The following is a 16,491-nucleotide window of genomic DNA, read 5'->3' on the forward strand; positions in this document are numbered from 1 at the left end:
TGAATATAAAAACACAATGTGTAACATTATGTTCCTTTATTGAATAAGGACAAAACAAAGCAGGTAAACCATCAGCTCCTTTCGAAACTGAAGTCACAGTGACTCTACAAGATGGAAAGCACAGAATCCAAGCATATTATACAAAATGATACATACACATTCAAAGGTCTGTATATAACACACCCTGCATGTCTGCACACTAAAATAAATGCAGGACAAATCCATACACATCAACTGAACAGACAAATGAATGGATGCAGTAGCCTCCCTGCAGCCTTGTATTACACACAGTATACCGCACAAACATCATAAGAGGCCAAATTCGTCAAAAAACGAACCCAAAAAAACACAAATTCCTCTGCCACCGCAGGACATATTTAACCAAAATTGAAAGCACACATACTAACTAAAATAATTCAACACATATTGGTCCCTCAGCAGCCGACCACTGTCGTCATCAGGGAAGATTGCCGGATTGTCCCAGTCCATGGCTGGTGGCACTCTGGGGGCCCTCTCCTTCCTCAGGCAGGCCACATTGTGGAGGACAGCACAAGCCACAGTAATATCACATGCCCTAACAGGGCTGACCCTTAATTTGTGAAGGCAGTGAAAGCGTGCCTTCAGGAGGCCAAAGGTCATTTCAACTCTGGCCCTGGTCCTGGCATGGGCATGGTTGTAGGCCTGCTGTGCTTCCTGGGGGTCTGTGAAAGGTGTCAGGAGAAAAGGCTGGCAGCCATACCCCCTGTCTCCCAGCAACACACCAGAGAATTCACCTGTCAACACAAAATCTCATCATTACTACCTCATAAACACAGTGATATTCTTGACACAGCCATGATGGTTATAAATAGGGGTTGTGTGGCTTACCTTGTGATAGGCACTGATAGATTTCAGAGGCCCGAAAGATTCTGGAGTCATGGACTGAGCCAGGCCATTTTGCCACAACATTGCTGATCACACAGTCAGCATTGCAGACCATCTGAAATCATAAGATGAGGAATATTACACCAATCAATGCACATCACTGGCAATGCAGAGTGTTCGTCAATGGACAATATCAAAAAGTTATGTTCACCTGAACATTATGTCATGTTTTGTCTTTGATCTTCATGTCTTGTCCCTGTGCTTCCCTCTGCTGGTCTTATTAGGTTCTTTCCCTCTTTCTCTCTCTCTCTCTCCTCCTCCCTCTCTCCCTCTCCCGCTCTCTCTCTCTATCGTTCCGTTCCTGCTCCCAGCTGTTTCTCATTCTCCTAACGACCTCATTTACTCTTTCACACCTGTCCCCTATTTTGCCCTCTGATTAGAGTCCCTATTTCTCCCTCTGTTTTCCGCTTCTGCCTGGTCGGATTCTTGTTTGATGTTTGCTGTTCCTGTGTCCTTGTTCCGCCCTGTCGTGTTTTTGCCTTCTTCAGATGCTGCGTGTGAGCAGGTGTCTATGTCAGCTACGGCCTGTGCCTTCCTGAAGCGACCTGCAGTCTGTGGTCGCGTCTCCTGTCGTTCCTCTCTACTGACGAGAGGATTTCAGTTTCCTGTTTTGGATTTACCTTTGATATATCCAGGAGAATCATTGTTTGTTTGATACTGGAATAAAGACTCTGTTACTACTTACGTCGCTGTTGGGTCCTCATTCATCAGCATAACAGAAGAATCCGACCAAGATGGACCCAGCGACTATGGATTCTCTCAACACTGCCGTCGAGTTCCAGGGAGCAATGCTCGGCAGACACGAGCAGGAATTGTTTGCTGCTCGTCATGCCGTTGAGACCCTGGCCGCTCAGGTCTCCGATCTCTCTGGACAGTTTCAGAGTCTTCATCTCGTGCCACCAGCTACTTCCTGGTCTTCCGAGTCTCCGGAACCTAGGGTTAATAACCCACCATGTTACTCTGGGCAGCCCACTGAGTGTCGCTCCTTTCTCACCCAGTGTGATATTGTGTTCTCTCTCCAGCCCAACACGTACTCAAGAGAGAGAGCTCGGATCGCTTACGTCATATCACTCCTTACTGGTCGGGCTCGGGAGTGGGGCACAGCTATCTGGGAGGCAAGGGCTGAGTGTTCTAACGATTATCAGAACTTTAAAGAGGAGATGATACGGGTTTTTGATCGTTCAGTTTTTGGGAAGGAGGCTTCCAGGGCCCTGGCTTCCCTATGTCAAGGTGATCGATCCATAACGGATTACTCTATAGAGTTTCGCACTCTTGCTGCCTCCAGTGACTGGAACGAGCCGGCGTTGCTCGCTCGTTTTCTGGAGGGACTTCACGCTGAGGTTAAGGATGAGATTCTCTCCCGGGAGGTTCCTTCCAGCGTGGACTCTTTGATTGCACTCGCCATCCGCATAGAACGACGGGTAGATCTTCGTCACCGAGCTCGTGGAAGAGAGCTCGCGTTAACGGTGTTTCCCCTCTCCGCATCTCAACCATCTCCTCCCACCGGCTCAGAGACTGAGCCCATGCAGCTGGGAGGTATTCGCATCTCGACTAAGGAGAGGGAACGGAGAATCACCAACCGCCTTTGCCTCTATTGCGGTTCTGCTGGACATTTTGTCATGTCATGTCCAGTAAAAGCCAGAGCTCATCAGTAAGCGGAGGGCTACTGGTGAGCGCTACTACTCAGGTCTCTCCATCAAGATCCTGTACTACCTTGTCGGTCCATCTACGCTGGACCGGTTCAGCTGCTTCCTGCAGTGCCTTGATAGACTCTGGGGCTGAGGGTTGTTTTATGGACGAAGCATGGGCTCGGAAACATGACATTCCTCTCAGACAGTTAGGGAAGCCCACGCCCATGTTCGCCTTAGATGGTAGTCTTCTCCCCAGTATCAGATGTGAGACACTACCTTTAACCCTCACAGTATCTGGTAACCACAGTGAGACCATTTCCTTTTTGATTTTTCGTTCACCTTTTACACCTGTTGTTTTGGGTCATCCCTGGCTAGTATGTCATAATCCTTCTATTAATTGGTCTAGTAATTCTATCCTATCCTGGAACGTTTCTTGTCATGTGAAGTGTTTAATGTCTGCTATCCCTCCTGTGTCTTCTGTCCCCTCTACTCAGGAGGAACCTGGTGATTTGACAGGAGTGCCGGAGGAATATCATGATCTGCGCACGGTCTTCAGTCGGTCCAGAGCCAGCTCCCTTCCTCCTCACCGGTCGTATGATTGTTGTATTGATCTCCTTCCGGGGACCACTCCCCCTCGGGGTAGACTATACTCTCTGTCGGCTCCCGAACGTAAGGCTCTCGAGGATTATCTGTCTGTTTCTCTCGACGCCGGTACCGTGGTGCCTTCTTCCTCTCCCGCCGGAGCGGGATTTTTCTTTGTTAAGAAGAAGGACGGTACTCTGCGCCCCTGCGTGGATTATCGAGGGCTGAATGACATAACGGTTAAGAATCGTTATCCGCTTCCCCTTATGTCGTCAGCCTTCGAGATTTTGCAGGGAGCCAGGTTCTTTACTAAGTTGGACCTTCGTAACGCTTACCATCTCGTACGCATCAGAGAGGGGGACGAGTGGAAAACGGCGTTTAACACTCCGTTAGGGCATTTTGAATACCGGGTTCTGCCGTTCGGTCTCGCTAATGCTCCAGCTGTCTTTCAGGCATTAGTTAATGATGTACTGAGAGACATGCTGAACATTTTTGTTTTCGTTTACCTTGACGATATCCTGATTTTTTCACCGTCACTCGAGATTCATGTTCAGCACGTTCGACGTGTACTCCAGCGCCTTTTAGAGAATTGTCTCTACGTGAAGGCTGAGAAGTGCGCCTTTCATGTCTCCTCTGTCACATTTCTCGGTTCTGTTATTTCCGCTGAAGGCATTCAGATGGATCCCGCTAAGGTCCAGGCTGTCAGCGATTGGCCCGTTCCTAAGTCACGTGTCGAGTTGCAGCGCTTTCTCGGTTTCGCTAATTTCTATCGGCGTTTCATTCGTAATTTCGGTCAAGTGGCTGCCCCTCTCACAGCTCTGACTTCTGTCAAGACTTGCTTTAAGTGGTCCGGTTCCGCCCAGGGAGCTTTTGATCTCCTCAAGAAGGGTTTTACATCCGCTCCTATCCTTGTTACTCCTGACGTCACTAAACAATTCATTGTCGAGGTTGACGCTTCAGAGGTGGGCGTGGGAGCCATTCTGTCCCAGCGCTTCCATTCTGACGATAAGGTCCATCCTTGCGCTTACTTTTCTCATCGCCTGTCGCCATCGGAACGCAACTATGATGTGGGTAACCGCGAACTGCTCGCCATCCGCTTAGCCATAGGCGAATGGCGACAGTGGTTGGAGGGGGCGACCGTTCCTTTTGTCGTTTGGACTGACCATAAGAACCTTGAGTACATCCGTTCTGCCAAACGACTTAATGCACGTCAGGCTCGTTGGGCGTTGTTTTTCGCTCGTTTCGAGTTCGTGATTTCCTATCGTCCGGGAAATAAGAACACCAAGCCTGATGCCTTATCCCGTCTCTTTAGTTCTTCTGTGGCTTCTACCGACCCCGAGGGGATTCTCCCTGAAGGGCGTGTTGTCGGGTTGACTGTCTGGGGAATTGAGAGACAGGTAAAGCAAGCACTCACTCACCCTGCGTCTTGGGCAGAACAGCTCCCCTGGGCTGAGTACGCTCACAACTCGCTTCCTTCGTCTGCTACCGGGCTATCTCCGTTTCAGAGTAGTCTTGGGTACCAGCCTCCTCTGTTCTCGTCCCAGCTCGCCGAGTCCAGCGTTCCCTCCGCTCAGGCTTTTGTCCAACGTTGTGAGCGCACCTGGAGGAGGGTCAGGTCTGCACTTTGCCGTTACAGGGCGCAGACTGTGAGAGCCGCCAATAAACGTAGGATTAGGAGTCCTAGGTATTGTCGCGGTCAGAGAGTGTGGCTTTCCACTCGTAACCTTCCCCTTACGACAGCTTCTCGCAAGTTGACTCCGCGGTTCATTGGTCCGTTCCGTGTCTCTCAGGTCGTCAATCCTGTCGCTGTGCGACTGCTTCTTCCGCGACATCTTCGTCGCGTCCACCCTGTCTTCCATGTCTCTTGTGTCAAGCCTTTTCTTCGCGCCCCCGTTCGTCTTCCCCCCCCCCCCCCGTCCTTGTCGAGGGCGCTCCTATTTACAAGGTACGAAAGATCATGGACATGCGTTCTCGGGGACGTGGTCACCAGTACTTAGTGGATTGGGAGGGTTACGGTCCTGAGGAGAGGAGTTGGGTTCCATCTCGGGACGTGCTGGACCGTTCGTTGATTGATGATTTCCTTCGTTGCCGCCAGGGTTCCTCCTCGAGTGCGCCAGGAGGCGCTCGGTGAGTGGGGGGGTACTGTCATGTTTTGTCTTTGATCTTCATGTCTTGTCCCTGTGCTTCCCTCTGCTGGTCTTATTAGGTTCTTTCCCTCTTTCTCTCTCTCTCTCTCCTCCTCCCTCTCTCCCTCTCCCGCTCTCTCTCTCTATCGTTCCGTTCCTGCTCCCAGCTGTTTCTCATTCTCCTAACGACCTCATTTACTCTTTCACACCTGTCCCCTATTTTGCCCTCTGATTAGAGTCCCTATTTCTCCCTCTGTTTTCCGCTTCTGCCTGGTCGGATTCTTGTTTGATGTTTGCTGTTCCTGTGTCCTTGTTCCGCCCTGTCGTGTTTTTGCCTTCTTCAGATGCTGCGTGTGAGCAGGTGTCTATGTCAGCTACGGCCTGTGCCTTCCTGAAGCGACCTGCAGTCTGTGGTCGCGTCTCCTGTCGTTCCTCTCTACTGACGAGAGGATTTCAGTTTCCTGTTTTGGATTTACCTTTGATATATCCAGGAGAATCATTGTTTGTTTGATACTGGAATAAAGACTCTGTTACTACTTACGTCGCTGTTGGGTCCTCATTCATCAGCATAACACATTAATGCTGTGAAAGGATTTCCTATTCACAAAATCGGCCTCATGGGCACCTGAGGGTGCTTTTATCCTTATGTGTGTGCAGTCCACTGCACCAATGACATTGGGGAAACCTGTCACACAAAGTAATGAGTATCCTACTATGTGTTAACAGTTGTCCTGTAATTTGTAGATCCTCTTACCTGCAATCCTATAGAACTCCTCTTTGATGTCACAGAGTCTTCTGTGGCCAGGGAAGGAGATGAAGACATCTGCTAATGCTTTGATAGCCAGACACACACTCCTTATTGTGCGGCAAATTGTGGCCTTGTTCAGCTGTTCTGCATCCCCCACTGAGTACAGGAAGGCTCCACTAGCAAAAAAGCGCAAGGCCACACAAACCATTTGCTCCACACTCAGTGCATGGCTCCGTGCAGTGCGGTGCTTAATCCTGGGACCCAGTAGTCTGCATAGATACCTGATGCCATCTGCAGAAAACCTGTATCTTTCATATAGATGGTCATCAGGGAAGGCCAGTGGGTCCAACCGGTCCCTGAAGACCCTTTCTCGCCTGAAGGCTCTCCTCAGCACAAGTGCTTCTTCATCCACCACATCTCGCACGAATGGGCATGCCATTGTCAGAGCAGAAAGGAACACACAATTTTGGACCTTCATATAGGCTAGTGGCCACACCTGGTGCTGGGGGGGTGGGCAAAAGAGGGCGATGCCTTATAACGATGACTTGGTTGTACTGATTGCTGGGAAAATAAAAAAAACCTTAGAAAGATGCCACCGTCCTGTGTGCTCACAATAAGAGCTCATATGTCATGGCTCACTTGACTTTACGAGAATATACCTAATTTTTATTTTGAGCTGTGTCATCTTCTTGGAGCTGGGGGAGGAAAGAAAAATAATGATTAATACATTTGTGTTACAGTTAGCATACAGTGTACATTGAAGGCATATCTCACCTCCCTCTCAAGTTTTTTTATTTCAAGGTCCAGTTTCCTAATTGTCCTCTTTTTTATTTCGGACTCCAGTGCAAGATTTTCCATCTTTTTCTTCTTGTACTGAATGTCTATGTCTGCCAGTTCTATTTGGCGCCGGAGGTGGTTGCCATACAACTTTCTGATAGCTTGTGAGCTCTGTGAACACAATACAATTAGCGCAGCTGGAATTTGGCAGGATGTGGTGTCCTTTTATTAATACGCACTATGTTGCCAGGCTGGTTTTCCCACTGTATAGCATCTGGGTCCTGTAAAAGAAATTAGATTTTTTGATTTTGATGAGGACTCCTCACCATTGTAGAGTAAATAGTACTTTCACAGTCTTAACATGATACCTCATGCCTTCTGGAATCCAGAGAGATGGTCTCCTCCTCATCATCGTCTCCATCATGTGCTGTTGCTGCTGCACTGGGGCCTTCACCCTATCACATTTAATCGGATTCATATTGAAGCTAGTAGACAAGACATGCCAGGCCTACAGTATGCCTTTGATGGAGTACTCACTGGATCAGCATCGTCTGGTGCTTGTGCTGGTGGCTCTAACAGGAACACAGTGCTGCCAGACACTGCAAGGCAATAGGTAAACCAAAGTCAGACAGTCCAAATTGATTCAATATGAATGTGGTTGTATCCCATGTAGAGATGGAAGGACATACCTTGAATGAAGCGGGTGGCATCTTGGGAGGAACCTATGCTCGTCTCTTTCCCCCCAGGGATCCCCTCTAAGACGGGCCTGCCTTTATTTAGCTCCAAGGCCATGTCCTCTGCTGGGGTAAGGTCAGCCTTTGGTGACCCACCACCCGTGCCTTGTCTGTGGGTATTCTTTTTCACTGCTAAAACAGTACAGACAATGTGTGAGCAGGCACCTTCTGGGTACAATATATGCTTGTGCTTTGTTAAATATTAGTCAGGGACCATACCATTCTGCAGAATGTTCTTGTATTTGATTTTGACCTGCTGCCATGTCCGTTTTGGCCCGTTCATGTTTAATCTACACACACACACACACACACACACACACACATTTAATGGAGTCACACTGCAAAAAATTACTTGGTATTTTTGTCTTGTTTTCAGTAAAAATATCAAAAAATTTATAATAGCTTTATACAGTGTGATGGAGTTACTTTACACAATTTCACTCATATCTGCAGTGCATTTCAATTAAAAATTTAACCGTTTCATAATTACAGTACAACTGCATTTTTGGAGATGTGAATTAAATATTTGAATTGTAATTGTGATGTTTCAGCGGAGCGGTGAGTGTGTAATTGTGCACTACTTACGCATTCAGGCGGTCTGCAATACTTTGCCACGCTTTTTCTCTTTGCTTTATCACTGTGGCGGTGTTGCCTTTCTTCTTAATTATATCTTTTACCTCCTCGTATGCCTCCATGAGGATTTGTGCTTCCGACGGGGAAAAGTATGCGGCTCTAGTTGCCATGGTAAATCAGTTAATCTGTGATCTGTGGCGGGGTCTATTTGAGTGAGCCGTGAGCGCGCACCTATCCAGGATTGGTTTCACCTGGCTTAATGAATCCGTGTCTGCTCATCCTGGCTTGGTCTTTGTGCAACCAATTAAGCCTGGACGCACATGTTTTGGCTTCATTGAGCTCAGCTGAGTCATTTATCCCGGATGTCTTAATTCTACTTTTGTGCAACAGGCCCCAGGTCTGTCTACATTCGTTTTTGTTATTTTGTTTTGTATCAAGTTTAGTTCGTTTTTTGTCTTGGTTAAATAAATATCATGTCGTATCATAACGCTGCGTCTTGGTTCAATCCATGCTCCTCCTCTTCGGATGAAGAGGAGGAGGAGAGCCGTTACATCCTTATAACTGAGTAAAAGACCCTCTGCATTTACCAGTTGGCTCACCAATAGGATATTATTTCGGAACCAATATTCTAAAAACAAAGAAGTATTTTTATACAATATATCCCGATTATTCCATATAATATCTGTGTGGAGAAAAATTGTGTTTATAAATTAAGGACCATGACAAGAAAACCTGCCGATGAAAAGCAGAAAGTTTCACTGGAATTTTGTCAATATTATAATTGCAAAACAACATGAAGTTATTAAGGCCACCAAAAGTAGAGAAGACATGATGAGGAATAAAATTCCAGATAGAAGTGGGTCTTCTTAGGTATTGTTTTATCCAATTGATCTTAAAAGTATTATTTAAGGTAGTAAAGTCCAGAAAATTCAGTCCACCATTCTCATAAGTGTTCATTCCAACAGTTTTCCTAATGTAATGGGTACGGTTTCTCCAAAGAAAGTTGAAAAGCATCTGGTCTATCTCCTTGCTTATTTTACTGTCAAGATATAAAGATAGAGCGCCATATGTTAGTCTAGAGAAACCTTCGGCCTTGGTTATTAGGACTCTACCTTTTAAAGATAAGTCCCTCTGTAGCCATTGATTTAGCTTCTTCTGGGTATTTTTAATAAGAGGGTTACAATTTAGTAAGCCTCTAGACTTCTGATCCGTTGTAATGGTTATGCCTAAATATGTAAGTTCTTCTTTTACTGGAATACCATAATATGAAGGTGTCACACAATCTTTGACAGCTATGGGTTCACATTGATTAATGTTAAGACATAGACCAGACGCTTTGGAAAAGGATTGTATCACATTGATCGATATGGGAATTTGGTTAGCGTTTTTCAGAAAAAGTGTAGTATCATCAGCCAGCTGGCTTATAATCATTTCTTTACCAGCTATGGAAATACCTTGTACAGGACTATTATTTAAAGAATTTGCAAGAAGTTGGGTGATTAATAAAAACAGGTACGGGAGATAGGACAACCTTGCCTAATTCCTCTCTTTAACTCAAATCTAGGTGAGGTGCCATATTTCAATTTGATAGAGCTGTTACCATTTGCATAGAGAGTCTTAATAGCCTTACAGAAAAAATCTCCAAAGCCAAGTCTCTCAAGGGAGTGGAAGAGAAACTGATGCTCTACTGTGTCAAATGCTTTATAAAAATCTAAAAATCATATGAAGCTATCCTCAGTTATTAGGTCTGAGTAGTCAAGTATGTCTAATACTAGTCTGACATTGTTAGAAATATGTCTGTTCCTCATGAAGCCAGACTGTGTTTCATCAATGATTGCTTCCAGGACTTCTTTAATTATTTTTGCAAGTAGTAAGGCTAATATCTTATAGTCATTATTAAGAAGACAAATTGGAAGCAGTGACCAACCACTGAACCATTGTGCCCAGCGCTCAAACGTCATGCCCTACGTGCGGCCACTGCGCCTGCCGTGCAGCAAGAAAGGTCCGGTTGCATCTGTAGACGCGAGTCGCGACGTAAATCACAGACGACAGTCGACTTCCTCATGTCGCTGTGTGATTGACCGTGCATAGCAGCTTCTGTTTGGAAGTCCTCAGCACACACAGGTACGATTTTAATGAGATTTCAAGCTTCGATTTCGGTTTGTGTTAGCTGTTTAAATGGTGCCGCTTTCGCTCTGCCTCACAGGTTGTCAAGCTACAGCTTTTAGAGAAGTCTGTGTCAATAGCTCAGCGACATTTTCTGCTGTTTTGATTTAGCCTGGTTGGTACCCGTCTCCTTGTTGTGCAAATGCAACATCGCCATACATTTGATTACAGTGTTGCCATGCATTTGATTACAGCCGGATGTTTGCTATTACAGGGTTGACACATTGTAACAACAAATTGCACGCACTGTCGCGCTCTTTAATGCACATTCGTTTGAAATGAATTAACATAGGCTAGATAAATATCATAATGACCATGCAATGATTCCCCAACGCCTTATAACTAATAGTGAGAATGGATGGTTTTGTCAGAGATGACTGGACTATATGTAGGCCTATTGGAGCATCCTTCAGTCTGGAGTACACAACTACAGGTCTGTCATCATATGTAAATGAAATGTGAGCGAGAGAGGAAGGGGGGCACAGAGGAGAGATTTCCAAGCCTTACATTTCTATTTAGCTAGATTTGGCCGTAAATACTTTCTTTCGTGCCATGGATCCAATTTGTTCCTTCAGATTGCGTCAGACCTATGAAAAACCAGATTCAATGCTGCATGGTAAATAGCCTGTGTTCATCAGTTATGGTCATTAAGATATGAATACTGAAGGATGTGTGGCTGTCTGTACACATTGCACTTGTTGAATTATTCAGCTGAAGGCAGTTTGTCTGAAGGCTATTTTAGGAAGGCTGTTGCCCTTAATGCTACAGAGACATGCTCTGGCATCTTGCAAATGGCATGTTCCTTGGTAATGACTACACTTTTGTCAATCAGTAAACAGGGAAAACACACACACAGCTCATAGTCTATGCTGATCTTAGCTCCTCGGGTGTATTGTTGTGTGTAAATTATGTAAAACATGAATATTTCAGAGTGCAGATTGCCAGGTACATCCCAGTCCCACCACTAAAACCAGTCCTGTAGCCTACACGCCACATTGAACTCTCACAGCAAAGGAATGTACAGTATGACTCTAAGATACTGTACTTCACGCCACAAATCTTAGCATAAAGTGTTTTCCACACCAGCGATGATGAGTATTGATAATGCCAGCTATCCCAGTTACAGTAATAGGTACTGTATATCAGTCGTCCTTCTCAGTCCCCCTCCAATTCCTGATTTTGTACATCTGACACAAATATGCAAGACCAGGATCACATGGACATTAAGACATATCAATAAGATGCTGTCTTTATACCGTAAACACTCAAATAAATACTTGATGCAAATACTCTGTTATTTTAGTATCAATTGTTTATTTCCCCTGCAAGTTAACCTTATTCTCAAATAAGTATTGTTGATATAACAACCAATCCAAAGGAACCCCAGTGTATGACCAGTGTGGGGTGACTGGGTTCCTCATTAGTAGTGAGTGACCCAGTGTTTACTAGTCCAACAGCTGTTTAGCATCGCTGCCACAGTGACACCATTTTGAGCATCACAGCTGACTGCCAAGCAGTTGAGGGGAGGATAGAGGCCCAAAATAGCACCCGGTGGTCACCGTTTTGCACTGCATTCTGGGTATAACCTCTCTCTAATAGGGTGTTATCATGTCAGCAGTGGGGCTTAACCTCAATCTCCCTGGCAATGGTTACTGTATATGAAATCATGTTTAGGAATTTGGATTTTGTCTAATGCATGCTAATACTAAACAATAGCGTTTCCTTCATTGGGCGAAGAATTGTAGAATATTGAGAAATATAGGTTCTTGAATTCAGAATTCAGAGGTGTTAAACTGTTCATAAGGGAAGATGATGTCAGTGATGGCAATGCCACTGACTGAGTGTGTGTTTGTAGTGCAAGTGTGAAATTGGTGTAGATATTGACTTTATAAAACGCATTTCCTGCAATTCTGCGTAGTTTGACATGACTTATTATGCCTCTATTGAGAGGGGTATATGGAGGAGTATTTTGAAAACACAATATAGAGGATGATGCCTCCTAAGGAGGATGAGATGGCCAAACAGCAGTCTACTCGCATGAATATTTTTTTTATGAACGGTATACGCCCACACCATTCTGTTGTTGGGTTATGCCCACACCATTCTGTTGTTGGGGTATGCCCACACCATTCTGTTGTTGGGGTATGCCCACACCATTCTGTTGTTGGGTTATGCCCACACCATTCTGTTGTTGGGGTATGCCCACACCATTCTGTTGTTGGGGTATGCCCACACCATTCTGTTGTTGGGGTATGCCCACACCATTCTGTCGTTGGGGTATGCCCACACCATTCTGTTGTTGGGGTATGCCCACACCATTCTGTTGTTGGGGTATGCCCACACCATTCCAACACAGAAAAGCTGCATTTTAACATACCATTTTTTGGAAGGAAAACGAAGTAATTATTTCACTTATTGTAATTAATTATAGGTCAAATTTATAGAAATCTGTAAACACTGGACAGCTACTTTAAAGCTAATTTCCTGCTATTTTTATTTTTTATTATTTTAAATAAATTACATGTCCCCCTAACCCCCATGGCAATTTCACTTATGTTGTAGGGACTGGGTCCTCTGGGTGCTAACAAAAAAAAAACAGCAAGGCTTTCCCTCTGGCTCCCCTCAGCAGATGGCTGGTTTATGGCACAGGGTAATCCCTCCACCCCCCTGGGAGACTGCATGTGTGTTTACATTGTGTGTGTGTGTGTGTGTGTTCCCCTGTCTCCCAGGCCCTGCTATGTTGAGGTGTATCAGCTATGACTGATGTGGAGGCGACATATGAAGACTTCATCGCTTCACAGCGGACCGGCCGACGGAACGCCGTACACGACATCCCACAATCCCCTGAGGCACAGGGTCCCAGCGACCTATCACCCGACTTGGCTCAGCTCAACATCAACAAATCCGGTGAAAGCATTGGACACACTCTGTTTCAAAACTTGGCTAGCATAATTCACCTGTTGGTCAGGAAGCTGATGAAAGATGCATTTGGTGTTTCAACTTGAGACAAAATCCAGACTTGCCAGGACCTGTGTTTTATAAATTGGGCTATATTATCTCTTTCTGTAGCGGTGCAATGTGTTGTTTTACATGACATATGGGAGAAAGTGTGACAATGCCAAGATAATGCCAATTTGGCCAACGCAGGAAGTTGAAACCGACAGGCGGCCAGACGAGCCATGTGTTTCCCTTGATAACTCATAGGGAGAATCTCAATTGCATACTCCTCACTCCTCTCTCCTGACCTTCTTTTCAAAACCCATTGGATGAGAAAGCCAGAGGACCCTCCTCAGTGGGTTTTGAGGAGGAAAGGCGAGAGGACGCAAGGAGTATACAATTAAGATTCTCCAATAGTGTTGTCTTGCTGTCCATATTTACATGGTGACATCATAGTCAATATGTCTTATATTCGCTTTAGCGGATGACTCAACTCAAACACCCTTCTTCTGCTCTCTCTCTCTTTCTCTCTCTCACTGACGTCAGATGTAATGATGTCATTTAGAGTCATTATTAATGCATGAATTGCCTACCCCTCTCTCTCTCTCTCTTAGGTGAAGGAGAGGATGCTGAAAAGAGCCAGGCCCCGTCAGAGTCTTCATCCCAACCAGAAGAGGGGGGTAAAGAGTAGGAGGGCTAGCAGACGATCAGTGGTCATCAGTGGACAAACTGCTGCTCTTTTTCCAAACTTCTAATCTGTGAACTGATCTCTCACCCTACTATCGTCCAGTAGTCCCTCCCCAACTTCTCTCAAAACTCTGCCCTGAGCCAATAATATGAATTGTTGGGGTTACTTAGGCAGCCGCAGCACACTGAGCCCTCTGTGCTGGTCCGCGTCCCAACAGTCTTAAAAAGTTCCCTTTCCTTACCTACTTTCCTTCTAAACCACTGAAGCTGAAATTAGACGAGACCCCAGTTCCGATTCTCCCCTCTCTCCTTGAAGTGTGTACACTTCAGGGGAACAGGAAGAAACAGAATGAATGGGAAGGAACAGAATTGGATTAATATGGTACAGCAGATGAAAACAATGTGGTGGAATCTTACCCATTGACTTTTCGGTGGTCCTTCCTAAAGGAAAGGAAGCCATTTAATGTGGTTGGGACGTGGCTGAAGATGTTTTCAATAGAGGAAGTGTAACTTACCTAACCAGCCTTGGGGATTCTCTATGGTTACCGCTCTAAACACAGAACTAAACTGTAACAATGAACAGTGATTGGACACTGACTCCAGCTCTTTCCTCTCTGCCCTGATGCCTTTGGCCCAGGCCCCCTGTCAATCATGTGGACATCCTTACAGTAACAACAACCTCCTTTCACTCTCTAAATGATTGAACCTTCATTTAACCAAGAGATCTCCTGAGTTTGAGAACCTCTTTTACCAGAGACTTGACAAGGCACGGCACTGGGGTTGGAAACTAAAATGTCATATACATTGACATGACGTGATAATTGGACACACTGACACACTAAAAGATGGCCGTTCATTTTGCTGCACTGTTTTGCTTGTGTCCAACAGGTTTGCTATGTAAGCGTACACTGCTAGCTGATGTCCACTCCATAGCGTGTGGCTGATCAGTGTGTTTACTGTCCCATGGTCGTGTCCTGTCTCACCCACTGTACCAGGAATTGAGCTGTGACTTACTCTTTTTTTGTCTGTATTTCATCAAACAAGTTATTAATCCAAACTCATAGGCTACAATTTCCGTAATGGATTATTTAATCAGTTTGGATTAGTAACTCGTTACGAGAAGAACACTAGTTTTGAAGGTGAGACTGACATCTATGCTCGACGCCATTGTTGAGTTGTTTGTTTGGATGTACAAATAAAGATCATTCATCATTAATAGGAGACTAGTGAGTTTATTGCCAGTGGCTCCCTCTTGTGGTCAACACGGTCTTGTGGTCTACATTGTCTTTTTGGCATTGCAGTTCAGACTTGGTGACAGCCAGCTCCACTCTGTTCCACTGCCATGTCTCTCAGCACAGTCCAGATGTTAAGGGTCATCTGGATAGCTTCAGGGTTTTGGCTCTTGATCAAAGTCTTCAACACCAGTAGAGCTATACGGCCCGTGGTTACAACAGGTTTGATAAGACCTAGCAATGTGCTGTTAGCTCAACCTTTATCAGGATGCGTCTATGTCACCCCTATTATCATTAGAAATGTGAACATTGGCTCGCCCATACGTTTGATATATTAATGTAGGACCAGCCCACTATTATGAGGGCTCTCCTGGCTTGCCCCGGGTGATCAATGTGTAAATCAACCCCTGACAGTAAGTAATATAATGACAGGATGGACAGCTGACCGCAGTGTCAGACCACGTGTAACAACACCTGCACAGGATTGGTACATCCGAACATCACACCTGCGGGACAGGTACAGGATGGCAACAACAACTGCCCGAGTTACACCAGGAACGCACAGTCCCTCCATCAGTGTTCAGACTGTCCGCAATAGGCTGAGAGAGACTGGACTGAGGGCTTGTAGGCCTGTTGTAAGGCAGGTCATCACCAGACATCACCGGCAACAACGTCGCCTATGGGCACAAACACACCGTCGCTGGACCAGACAGTCGCGGTTTTGTCTCACCAGGGGTGATGGTCGGAATCGCGTTTATCGTCGAAGGAATGAGCGTTACACCGAGGCCTGTACTCTGGAGCGGGTTCGATTTTGGAGGTGGAGGGTCCATCATGGTCTGGCATGGTGTGTCACAGCATCATTGGACTGAGCTTGTTGTCATTGCAGGCAATCTCAATACTCTGTGTTACAGGGAAGACATCCTCCTCCCTCATGTGGTACCCTTCCTACAGGCTCATCCTGACCTGACCCTCTAGCATGACAATGCCACCAGCCATACTGCTCGTTCTGTGCGTGATTTCCTGCAAGACCGGAATGTCAATGTTCTGCCATGGCCAGGGAAGAGCCCGGATCTCAATCCCTTTGAGCACGTCTGGGACCTGTTGGATTGGAGGGTGAGGGCTAGGGCCATTCCCCTCCAGAAATGTCCGGGAACTTGCAGGTGCCTTGGTGAAAGAGTGGGGGTAACATCTCACAGCAAGGACTGGCAACTCTGGTGCAGTCCATGAGGAGGAGATGCACTGCAGTACTTAATGCAGCTGGTGACCACACAGACTGTTACTTTTGATTTTGACCCCCGCTTTGTTCAAGGACACATTATTCCATGTCTGTGGAACTTGTTCAGTTTATGTCTCAGTTGTTGAATCTTGTTATGT

At 45.8% G+C, this 16,491-nt stretch overlaps 1 protein-coding gene and 2 long non-coding RNA genes across 3 annotated transcripts; 1 reads left to right on the top strand and 2 right to left on the bottom strand.

Annotated features, from left to right (window-relative positions):
• LOC139582398 (uncharacterized) lies at positions 1 to 1,038 on the bottom strand. Its single transcript, XR_011676346.1, has 2 exons — positions 868 to 1,038; positions 1 to 773 (listed from the first exon to the last, which is right to left on the bottom strand). It is a non-coding gene; the product is annotated as an uncharacterized lncRNA (long non-coding RNA).
• Positions 1,039 to 5,887: 4,849 nt separating this feature from the next.
• Positions 5,888 to 8,491, bottom strand: LOC139583595 (uncharacterized). Its single transcript, XM_071414848.1, has 8 exons — positions 7,742 to 8,491; positions 7,478 to 7,654; positions 7,326 to 7,387; positions 7,157 to 7,243; positions 7,028 to 7,069; positions 6,786 to 6,959; positions 6,671 to 6,706; positions 5,888 to 6,572 (listed from the first exon to the last, which is right to left on the bottom strand). The coding sequence occupies exons 1-7, from the start codon at positions 7,803 to 7,805 to the stop codon at positions 6,671 to 6,673; spliced, it is 642 nt and encodes a 213-aa protein (XP_071270949.1). The 5' UTR covers positions 7,806 to 8,491; the 3' UTR covers positions 5,888 to 6,572.
• Positions 8,492 to 10,009: 1,518 nt separating this feature from the next.
• Positions 10,010 to 15,101, top strand: LOC139583596 (uncharacterized). Its single transcript, XR_011676579.1, has 3 exons — positions 10,010 to 10,219; positions 12,991 to 13,168; positions 13,813 to 15,101. It is a non-coding gene; the product is annotated as an uncharacterized lncRNA (long non-coding RNA).
• Positions 15,102 to 16,491: the final 1,390 nt, after the last annotated feature.

Source organism: Salvelinus alpinus, chromosome 8 (genome assembly GCF_045679555.1).
Source record: "Salvelinus alpinus chromosome 8, SLU_Salpinus.1, whole genome shotgun sequence".
NCBI lineage: Eukaryota > Metazoa > Chordata > Actinopteri > Salmoniformes > Salmonidae > Salvelinus > Salvelinus alpinus.